Source organism: Terrapene carolina, unplaced genomic scaffold, assembly GCF_002925995.2.
Source record: "Terrapene carolina triunguis isolate 2854851 unplaced genomic scaffold, T_m_triunguis-2.0 Scaffold746, whole genome shotgun sequence".
Classification (NCBI taxonomy): Eukaryota; Metazoa; Chordata; order Testudines; family Emydidae; genus Terrapene; species Terrapene triunguis.
In genome coordinates, this window is record NW_020665097.1 from 1,689,677 (window position 1) to 1,706,433 (window position 16,757).

At 48.3% G+C, this 16,757-nt stretch overlaps 1 protein-coding gene across 1 annotated transcript in view; it reads left to right on the forward strand.

Annotated features, from left to right (window-relative positions):
- Nucleotides 1-307: 307 nt before the first annotated feature.
- LOC112122772 (histone deacetylase 7-like) overlaps nt 308-16,757 on the forward strand; it is a 174,474-nt gene continuing 158,024 nt past the window's right edge. Inside the window, exon 1 of the mRNA XM_029913616.1 lies at nt 308-337. Coding sequence (XP_029769476.1) covers nt 308-337 — 30 coding nt within the window. The remainder of the gene's footprint in view (nt 338-16,757) is intronic.

Consider the following 16,757-nt stretch of genomic DNA (forward strand, 5'->3'; position numbering starts at 1 on the left):
AGGGTCTCACCATAAAAATGTGAAGGACTGGTGAGTGTATTTTATAGGGCCCTCCTCTGTGCTGACATATAGATTATATGAGTCTGTTTCAGCCCCAGCTTGCGAGCCTGGTTCTTTAGTTCATGTTGTAGCAACTCATGCTTTTAACTCTGGAGATTCCTGGTTCAATCCAGGCTGTCAGCCATCACACAGATAGGCACATGTGCTGTAACTGCTACAGCCAAATAAGAGACAACCTGCAGTTCCCAGCCCAGCCCCACGCTGTGAAGGTACCAGAGACCCAATGTAGCCCTATTATCCTTCGGGGATGCTACACCTCTGTGCCCTCTTGCTGCAGGTACTGCTGGCCCCGGCCAGTAGCAGGGCAACTTTCTGACTTTCTCTCAGGCTCTCCAGCCGGAGACCCAGGCTGTGGCCTCTGGCCTGCCGCTCCTGCCACTGAGAGGCCTCTGGCCTCAGTAAGTACTTCCCTTTCCTGTGCTGGAGGCATTAAGGAGCCCTGTACCGGCGAGATGCTGAAGTGGGTGGTAGCAGTGATAATCATTGTCAGTGTTTTATAGAAGACAATCATCCTCAAACTCCGAGAGATTGCTGACGGTATCAGTGAGCCAGCAGGTTCCCTACATCATGGCTGAGGGATGTCTCAAAATGCCTCTCCTAGAGGGCAAGGCCCCAACAGGGGGCAGCCTCACCCAGGGCAGCAGCATCACTACAATGGTGACTACTGTTTTCTGGAGTCTGCCCGGCTGAGAACAGCAGAGAGCCGGAGAAAGGCATTAAGCCCCTCCAGGCTTCCAGGCCTACTTTGGTTCCTCTCCTAAGAGCAGCTGTAGCTGAAAATGAAGCGTCTGGGACTAACTGAGGTGTCTATTTTCCAGGTCTGTCTCAGTGAGTTCTTGGCATAACAATAATTCCTTCTGCACCACCAGCCTTCGCTGCTGAGAAGCCACTGGTGATTGTCACTGGGAGCTGAGTGTTAACACGCAAGCCTCAGCCCCAGCCTGCTGGGATGGGGTGGGGACTGACATCCGAGCTCTCTTGGTGGAGAGATTTACCAACGCTTTAATTTCTGATGTGTTTTCTGTGTCTCTTTTAAAGAGAAGGGAAAAAATCCAGCTTTTGTCAGGGCAACCTGCCTCTTCTGGGGGATGGTGCTCCTGGGCCCAGACAGGCAGGCTGGCACCCCACACAGGTGCACCCACTTGGCACAGGGAGTAGTTTGCTTTGCTTTGCTGAGCTGAGTGTATATCCTATGAAGGTGAGAACCAGCGCGTGGGTTTTCCCAGCACAGAGGGAGCCTCTAGAGCTGGAAAATTATATCTGGGGAACACACCTTGTGTGTGTATTTTTGTGTGTGTGTGTGTTGGGTCCTTTTTGTGTGCATGGACCTCTCTGAGCAGGTGTACATTGCTCTGTGTATTTCTGCTTCTATGTGCATGCATCCATACATACTTGTCCATGTGTGTGGTTAACATGTTGGTCCACGTGGATGCATGTGTGTCAGTGTGGGGTGTCTCTGAGTGTGTGCATCTGTATTCTTGAGGAGGGGATATCTGTGTCATTGTATGTTCGTCCATAGGTTCAAACCCCAAAACTGGAGCAGGGTTGGGGCATGACAGCTGTATAGTGACGTTTTGGAACCCAAAGTTTTGTGTGGACAAAGGGTATGTCTGCCCTGCATGTGCAGGTGTGATTGGAATGAGGGTAGCTGTACTAACTTTAATCTAGCTCACGCAGGTAAAAAGTGGTGAAGACGTGGCAGTGTGGGCTTCAGCGCAGGCCAACCACCTCAGTACAAGTTCACCAGGGACCCTGTGTAGCTACTGGGGCAGTTGGCCTGTGCTGAAGTTCATGCCACCACATCTTCACCACTCTTGATACCAGTGCTAGCTAGGTTAAAGTTAGCGTGGATATGTCTACCCCCGCTACAATCACACCTTCACTCACAGTGTAGACATACCCAAAGGGAAGCATATGTGCATCTGCCTGTGTACATGCGTGTGTGCATGACTATGCCTGTGCATGCCACAACTTATGTATAGTGCTTTGTGTTCTTCCTATGGTAGGCCACAGCTTTGTCCACATGTTGTAATCTGTACTCAGTACGCTGTGTCCAGCCATCTCCCCAATACTCCCTGTCCCTCTGTCCCAATCTATGTCTGTCTATTCCAGACTCTGTGTCCCCCTTTACGTTCTTTTTGGTTTGTTTGTTTTCTAAACACTGGAATAAATTGCCTAGGGAGGTTGTGGAATCCCCATCTCTGGAGATATTTAAGAGTAGGTTAGATAAATGTCTATCAGGGATGGTCTAGACAGTATTTGGTCCTGCCATGCGGGCAGGGGACTGGACTCGATGACCTCTCGAGGTCCCTTCCAGTCCTAGAATCTATGAATCTATGAATCTATCTATCTGTCTATCTAGAGATATCTTAAAAGACCATTATTTGCAAAGTCAAGCATTCCAAAATTAGGAAATGCCAAAATTAATCAAAGATTTATAGATTTAAGGCCACAAGGGACCGTTATGAACTTCTTGTCTGACCTCTTGCACAACCCAGGCTAGAGAACCTCACCCACTAATTTCTGTATCAAAACCATGACATCTGATTGAGCTAGAGCATAGCTTTTAAAAAGACATCCAGTCTTGATTCAAAGACACCAAGAGATGGAGAATCCACCGCACTCCTAGATAAGTTGTTCCAATGGTCAGTTACCCATATTGTTAAAAACAGGTGTCCTATTTCTAGTCTGAATTTATCTGGAAGTTGAAGCCAGACATTGAGCCCTCTGCAGTCAGAAATCTTCTCCCCATGTAGGTATTTATAGACCATGATCAAATCTATTCTGCTCTTGGATAAACTACATAGATTGAGCTATTTTAATCTCTTTCTGGGAGGCAGGTTTTCTAGACTTTGACTTGTTCTTGTAGCCCTTCTCTGATCCCTTTCCAGTTTGTCAACACACCAGACCTGGATGCAGTATGCCAGCTGTCAAGCTGTCTGGAGAGGCTTGCGACCGTGAGTGCTAACCTCAAGGCAGACTGTCTAGGAACAGGGCACAAACTCCAAACTGGTTGTATGTTCTTTAATTAGATTTCACCAACCAAGTAACAAGTATGAACTCCTAAAACATTGTAACAGCCTTAACATGGTATCACAGATAGTCCCCTTGGGCACTCCGATCTATCTTGCCACCCAAGCAAGCTTGTCTTTATGATAGATGGTCCCTTACACCAAAAATCACAATAATATTCTGTTTACTCTCAGTCCCAAAAGACCAGTTACTTACCCCAGGTCAACTGTACTTCAGACATCAAACCAAAGACAATGTTTGTAGCCAATCCTATAATAAACTATCTAAAGATTTATTAACTAGGAAAAAGAAGTGAGTTACAGTAGAAGCTCAGAGTTATGAACACCAGATTTACGAACTGACCAGTCAATCACACACCTCATTTGGAACTGGAAGTATTCAATCAGGCAGCAGCAGAGAGAGAGAGAAAAAAAGCAAATACAGTACAGTACTGTGATAAACATAAACTATTAAAATAAAGGGAAAGCAGCATTTTTCTGCTGCATAGTAAAGTTTCAAAGCTGTATTAAGTCAATGTTCAGTTGTAAACTTTTTAAAGAACAGCCATATCGTTTTGTTCAGAGTTACGAACATTTCAGAGTTATGAACAACCTCCGTTCCCGAGGTGTTTGTAACTCTGAGGTTCTACTGTATTTACAAGGTTAAACCAGGTAAACATACACACACAAATGAGATACAGCCTTAGGTTTCAAAAAGTGATAGAAACTTCTATAGTAAGCAAAATTCCATATGCTCTTTAGGGGTAACCTAGGCAAAACAGCAGGGGGCGAGGGGGGGTGTCTTTGATTATGCTTAGTGGTTCTTGCCCCTTTAGAGTCCAAGCAGCAAAAAGAATCTAGTTTGTCCTTGTCATGGATTTTTATACCCTTCTCCCCAGAGTCCAAGCTGATGGGACAAGTTCATGCACAGGTCTCCTCTTCCTGGACAGGAAGACTTGTGCATGAACTGGACAGGAAGAGGAATACAATTAACAAAGTCTTTGTTCTTTGATCAGAGGGGTAGCCGTGTTAGTCTGGATCTGTAAAAAGCAACAAAGAGTCCTGTGGCACCTTATAGACTAACAGACATATTGGAGCATAAGCTTTCGTGGGTGAATACTCACTTTGTCAGACGCATGTGGTGGAAATTTCCAGAGGCAGGTATAAATATGCAGGCCAGAATCAGTCTGGAGATAACGAGGTCAGTTCAATCAGGGAAGGTGAGGCCCTCTTCTAGCAGTTGAGGTGTGAACACCAAGGGAGGAGAAACTGCTTTTGTAGTTGGCTAGCCATTCACAGTCTTTGTTTAATCCTGAGCTGATGGTGTCAAATTTGCAAATGAACTGAAGTTCAGCAGTTTCTCTTTGGAGTCTGGTCCTGAAGTTTTTTTGCTGCAGGATGGCTACCTTTAAATCTGCTATTGTGTGTCCAGGGAAGTTGAAGTGTTCTCCTACAGGTTTTTGTATATTGCCATTCCTAGGGTACGTCTTCACTACCTGCCGTATCGGCGGGTAGCAATCGATTTATCCGGGATCGATATATCGCGTCTCGTTAAGACGCGATATATTGCTCCCCGAACGCGCTCACCGTCGACTCCGGAACTCCACCAGAGCGAGCGGCGGTAGCGCAGTCGACGGGGGGGGGGGCCGCGGCCGTCGATCCCGCGCCGTGTGGACCCCAGGTAATTCGATCTAAGATACTTTGACTTCAGCTACGCTATTCACGTAGCTGAAGTTGCGTATCTTAGATCGATTCCCCCCCCCAGTGTAGACCAGCCCCTAATATCTGACTTGTGTCCATTAATCCTTTTCCGTAGGGATTGTCCAGTTTGGCCGATGTACATAGCAGAGGGGCATTGCTGGCACATGATGCGTATATTACATTGGTGGACGTGCAGGTGAATGAACCGGTGATGTTGTGTCTGATCTGGTCAGGTCCTGTGATGGTGTCGCTGGTGTAAATATGTGGGCAGAGTTGGCATCGAGGTTTGTTGCGTGGATTGGTGCCTGAGTTAGAGTTACTATGGTGCGGTGTGTGGTTGTTGGTGAGAATATGCTTAAGGTTGGCGAGTTGTCTGTGGGCGAGGACTAGCCTGCCTCCCAAGGCCTGTGAAAGCAAGGGGTCGTTGTCCAGGATGGGTTGTAGATCACTGATGATGCGTTGGAGAGGTTTTAGCTGACGACTGTAGGTGATGGCCAGTTGGTTTCTTTCTTGGGCTTGTCTTGCAGCAGGAGGCTTCTGGGTACACGTCTGGCTCTGTTGATTTGGTTCCTTATTTCCTCGTGCGGGTATTGTAGTTTTGAGAATGCTTGGTGAAGATCTTGTAGGAGTTGGTCTCTGTCTGAGGGGTTGGAGCAAATGCGGTTATACCTCAGCGCTTGGCTGTAGACGATGGATTGTGTGGTGTGTCCAGGATGGAAGCTGGAGGCATGAAGGTAGGCATAGCGGTCGGTGGGTTTTCGATATAGGGTGGTGGTAACGTGACCATCACTTTTTTGTACCGTGGTGTCTAGGAAGTGGACCTCCCATGTAGATTGGTCCAGGCTGAGGTTGATGGTGGGGTGGAAGCTGTTGAAACCATGGTGGAATTCTTCCAGAGTCTCCTTCCCATGGGTCCAGATGATGATGTCATCAATGTAGCGTAGGTAGAGAAGGGGCGTGAGTGGACGAGAGCTGAGGAAGCATTGTTCCAGGTCAGCCATAAAAATGTTTGCATATTGTGGGGCCATGCGGGTGCCAATAGCGGTGCCACTGGTCTGGAGGTATATATTGTCATCAAATTTGAAATAATTGTGCGTGTTCTTTGATGTCTCTCAATGACTTGTTTGGTTTCAAAGGCCTTCTCGTTGGGCAGGACCTAACATCTTCTGTAGGAAGCCAGTATTTGTATTAGAGAAGGCTTCTCTCCTGTTTGATTTGTTGCATAGGTTTACACTGCAAACACTCAGTATAACTTTATACAATGGGCTACAAAGGTTATAAGTGAGATCAATACATTCAGTGTCCTACAAGCATTTCATCAGTCTAAATACTAAACAAATGTATCAACTTAACATCTATTCTAATAATGCTAACACACATGTGAGCCAGACTGGTTTCCAGCTATGCATTTGTCAGTGGTCAGTGCGGTCTGGGCCTTGGCATGAGCTGGTACCGTGTCTGCCAGTGTCACAAATGCATGGTCTCACTAGTACTATATGCAGAAGTAATACCCATGCTATGCTTGATATTCCTGTTTACACATCCAAGTATTGTGTTTGCTCTCCTAGGCACATCATTGCACTAGGAGCATATGTTCAGTTCATTATCCACCATGATACTTTACTGCAGCCACCTTGTATGGATCCATTCTGATGTAGCTTTTAATTACATGATCACAGACTGTTTTACTCTTGCAAGGATCATCATCAGGATCTGAACCCAGATCCATAGTACAAACCTCGACCACTTGAGACAAAGACATAAGTAGGCTGTTAGCCTCTGTGTGCCCAACCCACTGGAATGGGGCATGATACACACTTTGCCAGCAGCAGAGTGTTGGGTGTCAGGATTCCTGGGTTCTAGTCCCAGTTCTGGGATAGGACTATGGTTAAGGACTTGTCTGCACTATAAAGTTGTACTGCTTTACCTATTTCAGTATAACCCCTTGAGAGTGGATGCAGTTATATCAGTATGAAGGTGTTTTATATTGGGATAGCTGTTCCTATACAGGAAGGAGAATAACATACCAGTATAAGGCATATTTGTCTCGGTATAATTGCGTCTGCACAAGGGTTGTACCACCATAACTATTCTGGTAAAAAAGCCATGCCCCTAACCACATAATTTTACCCCTAAACATTTTACATTTAGGCCTTAGTGTTGACAGCAGTGACTATAGACAGGACAAGCAAGTTTTTGGAGACCTGATCTGCATCGATAGAACTAGGTGTGATTTTTATACCAATTAAGTTGAATTGGAACTGGTGCAACCTCATGTGTGGACACACATTGCTTTAAGCATGGCTCATCTTGGCTTAGCTTGTGCCAATTTAAGCTAAACTGATACCATCAATTTTAAATTGATATAAGAGAGTCTTTGCACAAAAGTTGCATCAGTTTAACTAAACTGATATGTTAAAACAGAGCAACTTCTGTGTGCAGACAAGCCCCGAAGGGCTGAGGAGGTGCATTTGCCATATTAAAGTCTCGAGTTCTATACTCTGCTCTGCCTTACCTGTAAAAGAGGGGATTAATGCTTGCCCATCTCATAGGGAGGGATATGAAGTCCTGTTCAGTAAGAAGGGTTGGCATGTGTGCAGAAATATCAATAGTAGATCTCACCTCAGTGTACTATTCTCCCAGGACATTCTGTGGGTCTCTCTCTTGCAGACCTTTTGCCCAACAGACTGTTGAAAGATTAGGACTTTTGCTGCCCCAGAGATCAGCTTGCTAGGGCCATCTGCTGAGCGTAGGGACTGCAGGACAACTGTAATGTCAGCACTGGGCTTTCTGTGCCCCCCCAGTTCTCTTACCCTTCTCTGCCTCCCACCAGGAGGAGGAAGCACTTGGCTTCCTCTTCTTCTGCAGGACCCGTAGGGACAGCAATCCAGGAGCAGGAACAGAGAAGGGTTTGGTCCAGGAGGCAGTTTCTGAATTGTTTTCATGCCAGCACAAGGAGAGAGTGCTGAAGGCAAAACAATCCCCACAGTTTGGCCCCTGGAGTGTGGTGGGTTCGAGTGGCATCCGTACTCACATGGTAATGTTAATAGGAGAAATACCCTAAGCAGCTAACCTCTGATGTCCTGGGCAGTCTTTAAACCTGAAATTTGAACATATTGCTGCCCAATCCGGTTTTTTTTTAAAGGAATTATTTACAGAAGTTGCTTAAAGCGGAGCAGCATGTTGCTGATCTTCTTAGCCTATTGACAATGTGCCTCAGGTGGCACATGACCAGGATTCATCACCGAATTTGGTCTGCTGGTTGGATCATTGGCTTTCCTGGCTTGGGCCAGTACTGATGGGGAATGCGACATGAACGAGAGCTCTTTTTATTTGCTGCAGAGAATGACAGCTCCTCTGGGATGATCCCACGGCAGCTTGGGCTCAGGTCCCAGTTGTAGACACTGGAATGTTGCAGGCCAGAGGAATCAGCCTGTGAGGCGAGGATTTATAGCGCTGCAGACGCCAAGCTGCCTGGCAGCTCCCAATGGTAGGGGCACACAATCCCCAGCGGCTGCCAGAGGCTTTTGTTCCTCTCAGGTTTGTTTTTGTTTATGAAGAAAATTGCCAGCAATTATTTCTTTATCTGGACGCAAACCCTGTTGGTATTTTCAAAGGAAATAAACAATTTCCAGTCACTCAGGTGGTGACATTTGCAAAATATCCTGTGGTCCTGCACAGTCTTTCCAGGAAGTCATTCCATCTGAGTTTCTGTGATTAGAGTAGCAAGCAGCGGGTTTGTGGAGGACAATAAGCGTGTGTGTCATTGAAGGCTTTCAGCGCAGATTCCCCATGTTGGAGCTGCTGTTCTGAGTGTACAGTGTTCATTATTAAATGGCTTTTGGTGATAAATGCTCAAGAAGCCACACAAATGCCCCATTTGAAATGATTTATGGCCTGATGAGCAAATCATATTGGTAAGGAGCTCACTCCATAGTCACTGAAATCACAAATCTCCCTGTTCCTTGTGGCTTCAGGCAGTCCAGAGGGTTTGCTAGTGCCACTGGGGCTGTAGATTCAGGATGCAGAACCCAGCTAAACATTGGAGATGGGGGTTTCTACAACTGCTTCTGCAGTCAGCAGGGGGAGCTCAGCCTAGGCATCTAGAGATGGCCTAAAGAGGCAAGCAGCCAATTTTCAACTTGCAGCCAAGTCAGTTTCAAAAGCTGAGCTCAGCCTCAGAGCAGCTCCATGTCCTTCCCCAGCCCATTGTTGTGGTTTTACAATCACATTTTCCTGTTTTTAAAACAAATGTTTTTCTCTCCCTTGTGGCTGTGTGAAAGACCCACACAAGCTAGACGGGAAGCTGTCTCTAGAAGGGAAAGAGTGAGACTGACTCCGCCCAGGGGCTGCCAAGCATGCAGTAAACAGACTGACAAAAATATGTCTTTTCCTCTAATTGGTTTTGGGGTTGTGCAGTCTGAGGGCTTGCTTCTAAGAATAATAGGTTAAAATATTTCAGACAGAAGTGTGATTTTTTTTTTTTTAACTTGATGGTTCCTCTTTAATGTAACTGCAGCTTCAGGGTGAGCAAAGGGAATGACAGGTCTTTTTGTAGGTCCTATTAAAATACTGGCTATTTCAAAATATTCTGTGCTCTTGAGTGGCATTTAATTTAAAAAACACAACCACAAGTAATTTGGGCTCTTGGGAAAATACTCTGGCTGATCCTAGTTAATGTTGCTGACATTTTGGAGCTATGAATCTTAAGCTCCGGTGTTGCAGTTGAATCCACACAGAGGATTGTGCCCACACACAATGCAGGATCAGGGCCCTGGGAAGATGAGATAGAAAGTTCTATTATGAGAGAATCCATCTAGCTCATCTGTGCAAGATTGGTCCTTCTATTCTGTTGCCTAGTGTAGTTCCAAGAGTCTCGTTTGAATTCTGAATGGCTTTTACTTAAGTGTTTAATTTTACCTTAGTGTGTGTGTGTGTGTGTGTGTGTGTGTTTTAATACACAACAGTTGGCTGGAGGTGCTTTCTCAACTCTGGGGCAATACCCTTAACTCCACCACAAACACATCACAGTTCCCCATCATTTTTTTTTGTTATAATAAATCAAAGAGACTGGTTCCTATTTTGATACATTTTTATGCTTTATAATTGAAAAATAAATTTGGCAAAATTTTGGACCACAATGATGCATCTGCTGCCCTGATGTTTGCTGTTCAGTAAAAACCGGCCTCTAGCCGCTACTCCCCCAAACAGGATCATCGAGCATCTACCTTGTTTCCTATTCCAATAGTTACATGGACCCCAATGGCTGCACTATCTGAGCCTGGTGAGTTTATTAAAAGAAAAAGTCACAATGGACCTCTTGCTCCCATTTAACTTGGACACCAGCCACATAGTGATAAGTAGAATGGAAGCCTCTACTTGTTCCAACTGAATTTAGCTAGTGCTGTGGCTGGATGGCACCATCTGCTGAGCTGACATTAGCTCTCCCAGATTAGGGAGCGTTAACCTGCTAAGAAAAACACTGAGTGCTGCAGGAATTAGCCTGAGGATCTCAGTAGGGGGTGGGTTCTCTTCTGAGTCAATGCTGGCCCTAGTGCTCCAACATGTCTCTAGGGGGCACTGTGCTGCAAGAACTGGTGGGAATCTCTGTAACGCACTGGTTCTCAAACTGTGGTCCCTGGACCCACTGTGTCTAAGGCAGTGGTTCTCAATCAGGGCCACGTGTACCTCTGGGGGTACACAGAGGTCTTCCAAGGGGTACATCAACTCATCTAGATATTTGCCTTGTTTTACAACAGTCTACATGAAAAACACTAGCGAAGTCAGGACAAACTAAAAGTTTATACTGATCTATATACCAAAATGTAAGTACAATATTTATATTCCAATTGATTTATTTTATAATTATATGGTAAAAATGAGAAAGCAAGCCATTTTTCAGTACTAGTGTGGCTGTGACACGTTTGTATTTTTATGTCTGATTTTGTAAGCAAGTCGTTTTTAAGTGAGGTGAAACGTAGGGTACGCAAGACAAATCAGACTCCTGAAAGGGGTCCAGTCGGCTGGAAAGGTTGGAAGCCATTGGTCTAAGGGGTCTGCAAAAGACTTAGACTGAAACCGGAGTGAACAGAACTCCACTATATATACACAGTCGATTTCCAAAGGGTCTGCACCTCCTTTTGAAAGTGTTTAGGGGTCCACAAATGAAAAAAGGTTGAGAACCACTGCTGTAGAGAGTGCTTTCCCTTCAGACTCAGTGCTAGCCCTAATGCCCCAATGTGGTGCTAGAGGAGCTGTGCTGAAGGCAGGGCCGGCACTTCCAAAAGGCGACCCTAGGCGGTTGCCTGGGGCGGCATTTTGCCGTCCTCGGTGGAAATTCGGCGGCAGGGGGTCCTTCCGCTCCGGGTCTTCAGCGAAAATTCGGCGGTGGGTCCTTCACTCGCTCCGGGACCCGCCGCCAAAGTGCCCCGAAGACGCGGAGCAGAAGGAGCCCCCGCCGCCCAATGTTCAGAGGAGGAGCACTGCTGCCTAGGGCGGCAAAACCCCTGGCGCCGCTCCTGGCTGAAGGTAGTGGGCTGGGGGCTCGGAGAGCACAGTCTTCTCACAGTCAGTGCCGATCCCCAGTACTCCAGCGCAATGCTAGGAGAGCTGGTATCATCTGTGGAATGAGATTAAAAACGTGAAGGCCTGGACTGGGCTTCTGTAGCCTCTAGAGCTGCCTGTTCCCATGGTCCCCTAATGCCCATTAACCCTATGTGCCGGGGTCGTTGTCTCCATTATCCGAATGCTGCTGTCCCCGAGAGTGCTGCCCTGAATCCCTGCTCTGGGGCAAGAGAGCAACTTTCCCAGCCCAGCTGGCTGAGCATTGCCCAATGCAGGGTGTGAGTCGCTGCTCCGGCTTTTCCCATATCACACATCAGCAATAAAATGCATCAAACACTTCTGTGCCCATGTCAGCAACTCACCCTGCCGCCCACCTGTCTGGTAGATCAGCCAGCCCTGCCGCTGCCTGGGAAAAGTAACCATGTCTTGGGAATGGATCGTAAGCCACCCCAGAAACCTGACCCCAATGTGGGCTGCACCATCCAAAACATCCAATCCTATCTGCAGAGAAAAGGGGGAGCCCTCTGACCCCTAAGAGAAAAGGGGGTTCCTCTTCCCCTGGGGAAAAGGGTGAGCTCTCCGGCTCCCAAGAGAAAGAGGGAGATGCCCCCTGAGGGAATTATATGAACTGAGGTAACTTCTCCAATTCCTTACTGTGCTCCCTGCTGCCACCCTGGGTGACAACCGTGCGGTATCTCACTGTGTGTGTAATGGCCCTGCCTGCCACAAGGGGTAGGGTGCTGTGCGTGCCTCCTTGTCAGGGGATGGGAACAGACTCGGTTCCCGAACATTCCAAATTACAGCCTGTTTTGTGAAAATAATTTACAAAAGCCTGTATTGAGGAAGAGATCATGCATGCCTCCTCTGAGCCCAGTTGCGCTGGGTTCCAAGGTTCCAGGCCTCTCAGACCTAGCAGGGAGCAAACACCGGCGTGCACACGATTTTCCTTCTCTTACAAATAATTGACTGAGTGGCCAGCAAGGCCCAGCAGCAAACATTAAGTGGGCCCCCAGGTATCTCTATCACATCCTGCTGAGTTCAGTGACTCCCACAGACATGATGCTAGAGTTTGGGGCAGACAAAAACCACAGATACTGAACAAGCGCAGATCATTTTGACAGGAGCAGAGGACATGAATCAGGATCCCATCTTGATGGCAGTGCCTCAGATGTCCATCAGAAGAGAGACTTGCCATCTTGGTTATTTTCACTGGTGTCTGGTTCCACTGTGCTGTGATTTTATATTGCAGTCTAACAGCTGCTGTGAGGAGCAGCATTCTTCTCCCTTGTGGCCAAGTCTTGTCTAGATGTTAAGTTGTGTGTGCATGATGCAGGGTGATAATGGGGGATGCTCAGTCCAGAGGGAATATTCAGTTTTAGCCACAAGCCTCTAGCAAGCTATGCTGAGCAGAAGCTTTTCAGCAAGATTTTCAGCACTTGGTAATACAGCCAAATCTGAACAGATTTCCATGAGGACAATAAAAGCCATCCCTCTGACCTCAGAACTATCCCACCGGCAGATTTCAAGTTCTTGCTGCAAACCCTGGAGGGGCTAGAGCACCTCAAAAACTGCCAGGCCATTTTTTTAGAATAAGAAACGAAACAACTTGAATATTTGTATTATTTATTGTTTGTGTTACAGTAGCACCTAGAGATCTCAAGTGAGATTAGGACCCTGTTATGCTGAGCACCACAGATCCTCACACAGGGTACGGCTACGCTGTAGTTGGGAGGTGAATTCCCAGCTCAGGTAGATATACATGCACTAGCTCTGCTCTGGCTAGTGTGCTAAAAATAGCAGTGTAGTACGGCATGGGTGGTAGCTTGGGCTAGCCGCCCCCACAACATACCTAGGATCTCAGCTGGTGTAGTACTAAGGGCACCTAGCCCAAGCTGTAGTCAGTGCCGCCGCGGCCACAGTGTTATGTTCCGCCTGCCCGCTCAAGCAGAGCTAGGTGTGTTCATCTGCCTGAGCTGGTAACTACATCTCTCAGCTGTAGTGAAGACATGACCACAGAGTGAGGGTTTGTCTGCTCTTGAAATGCTACAGCTGCACCGCTGTGGCGCTTCAGTGCAGATCCAACCTATGCCAATTGGAGGGGTTCGCTAGTTGGCGTAAGTAACCCATCTCCTCATGAGGCAGTAGCTACATTGATGGAAGAATTCTTCTACACTGGGGGTTAGGTCAACTTAACTATGCTGCTCAGGGGTGTGTATTTTTCACACCCCTGAGCAATGTAGTTAAGCCAACTTAATTTTCTAATGTAGACCAGGCCTGAGAGAGAGACTCCCAGGCTGGAAGAGTTTACAGTCTAAGAGGCCATCTACACTGAAACTGGAGGTGGGATTGCAGCTGTAATCTACCTGGGCCTGGCCTACCCCAGGAAATTAGGTTGGTGTATATGTCGCTTAGGGGTGTGAAAAATCCACACCTCTGAGCAACACAGTTAAACCAACCTAACCCTCGGTGTTGACAGTTCTAAGTTGATGGGAGAATTCTCCTCTCAACCTAGCCACTGCCTCTCAGGGAGGTGGAGTACCTAGACCGATGGGAGAACCCTTCCCCCGGGCGTAGGTACTGTCTTCACTGGAGCACTACAGCAGTGCCATTGCAGCATTTTGAGGTGTCTAAAATTGGAGTAAAGGAGCAACATGGACACTGGCTGGTATGGATCCAGGGTTCCAAGCAGCTTGTACAGCCCATGCTGATGTCCGTGCCATGGCATCTTCATTGCGATTTTTAGCCACACTAGCTAGATTAAAGCTACCGTGGATATCTCTATCTGAGCTGCAATCTTATCTGTGTGTGCAGTGCAGACATCCCCTAAAACCACCCAGACCCAGGCTGGGAGGGAGGCATAAGACACCCACCCAGAGTGAGCGAACATTGTCTTCATGTCACCCTGTTTCTCAGAATGTGTCTTGGTTTGTTTGTTTGTGAGGTTTATGGAAGGGGATTGCAAACCAGGCAGGAGGGAGCGGTGACACTTAAGGGAGGGAGCAAAGGGGAGAGGGGACAGGGAGGAGTAGGGCAGTGGAGTGGGGTTGCAGTGAAGACTGACAGGGGGCTGGAGTGAACAGCCAGTCAGCACAAGAGAGAGCATGATCAGCGTGAACCCCGAGAAAAGGAGTCAGAGACATCGTCAGTGGACAAGGTCCCTGCTACCGCGGCTGTATATGCTCTGCCCACTGTAGTATGCGCTCTTGCTCACTGGCTCTCGCTCGTGCTCTCCGTTGCACACTCCTGCAGTGCCTAAGCACCAGCTATTATAGATGTTGTGTGCCAGGACATTGCTATTGTGGGTGCCGCTTGCCTGATGCTCCCAACGTGGTGCTATGCCCCTTGCTCAGAGCACCCCGTACTTATGTGGGTCATGGAGTCCCAGGTATGAGACCAGACACTGTGATGGAGCCCAGGTTGCCTGGCTCCCTGGTGCACCAAGTAGAACACGGCACTCAGATGTGGCTGGCCTGATGCCAGCTCACTGGTGTGTGCCCCAGGGCACCCCATGCCCAGCAGCAGCACTGAGGCTGCCCAGACCTTCTAGGCACAGTGCCATGAAAGATGCTGGGGCTCTTTCCCTTCCCAAGGCATTGCCACGGAGTACAGATTAGGAAAGACCTGTGTCGTGGGAAGGCTGGCAGAGCCCCAGCGGCAGAGGCCCCTGCCAAGTGCAGCTCTATAAAACGGGGTGGGCTCAGGTGCCATGAGATGCTGTCCCCTGGGGAACCGCTCTCCTATGACTGACTCTGCCCCGGGGGAGCAGGGGAAACACCCCACACCCTTGCTGCACAGTCACCTCCCACTCTGGGCTTTGCCTTTCCTGCCTCTCACACTGGCAAGTGGGTGAGGAGGTTCCTGGGAACTGCAGTGTGAGTGTGAGTCAGAGCAGGCCCCGAGCTGAGCAGGGCCCTGAATGAGACCCACATGTGCTCTTGGCAGACTGGAGGGTTTGGCAGCTGGGGGGCGAAGGATGAAGAAGGGTGTGTGGGGACCAGGCTGCCGGTCTCTGTGACTGCTCCAAGCTGAGGGGCACAGAGGATGTATGGCACTGCCAGGAGGTGGTGCTGAGAGAAAGGGGTCCCCAGTCACACCAGCCCCCGCAGTGCTGGCCTGGCTCCATTATCTGTATTTCGGGGCAGCTGAGCTCCCCTCTTTGACACCTCAGGGTCTCTTCCCCATCACTGTGCCCTGGGCTCACTCCCCAAGCTCCTGCACCTTGCGGCTGCGTGTAATTCAGGCAGCGGCTGTGATCTGCTGCTGGCTGCTGCAGAATGTGCAAGTTCCACCTCCGAAGCAGCTGCATTTCAGAAGTGGGCAACGGGATCCTGCCAATCAGGGGTGCCTGAGTGCACCCGATGGTTAGGGTTGCCAACTCTGACTGAAGCTATTCCAGGAGATTGTTTCCTCCAACATGCCATAACATCATTTTCTTAAAATAGCCTGTTAAAATCTCCCAGATTGATGCGGATTCTGGGAAACTCCAGGCCAATCCTGGAGGGTTGTCATCCCTACCTACAGGGCAGAGGGCTAAACCCCAGCCCTCTGCACTGGAATGACAGTGGGTGCCCTTAGCCTTATTCCCACCTTTCCTGGATGCCTCTGGCTCACTGTGCTGCCTTTGGAACGCCATATGAATGGGCTCTGGCTGAGCCCTCTGCTGCCTGAACATCCTGCTGTTCAGTCAAGACTTGGGTGGGGAATCCCAGCCCTGTGGGCTGGTGTCTCCTCAGACTGACTCCCAAACGAGACCTTAATCCTCTTGCCCTCCCTCAGCTTCAGCTCCAATTTCCCCTGAACTTCTGGGCTGGCTGTAGAAATGCTGCAGGGAGCACCCTTGCTGGGTTAGTTGCGGGGAGCTTGGCCCAGCCAAGCCAGCTCTGACTTTTCTTTCTTCCTGTGTTTGCAGCCTGGTGATTGCACAACATGCGGGGGTGAATCAGGTTCATCTCCCCAGATCAAAATAAAACATTTCTTTCACAACTGAGCCGTGAGTAGTCTACACTCAGTGCCCAAGCCTGGTCTCTGCAATAAATAGTCCATGGGGTCTAGCAATGACCGTACATGCAGAGAATCCTTTTCTCTTGGCTTGAGGAACTGGTGCGTTCTGAAATCAATGCTGGACTCAACTGGCTTGTCTTCCAGAAGCATTTGAATGGCTTGGCTCATCTAATGGAGGGTGGATCTGAGCGGGACCTTCCCACCTCCTCCATGAGTCTTTAGATGCCAGATCTTAGCTGTGTGCCTATCAGCAGATCAGGATTACTGGCAGAGAAGGAGGTGCTCAGATACTGCTGTGATGAGCAAGGCATAGATAGATTAGATAGATATTAGATAGATGGGTGTTATAGAGAATGGGAGGGAGAGGTATGCTGGCGAGGAACCATTATCCTTGTGCATATGCCAGTGCAATGCTGGCAG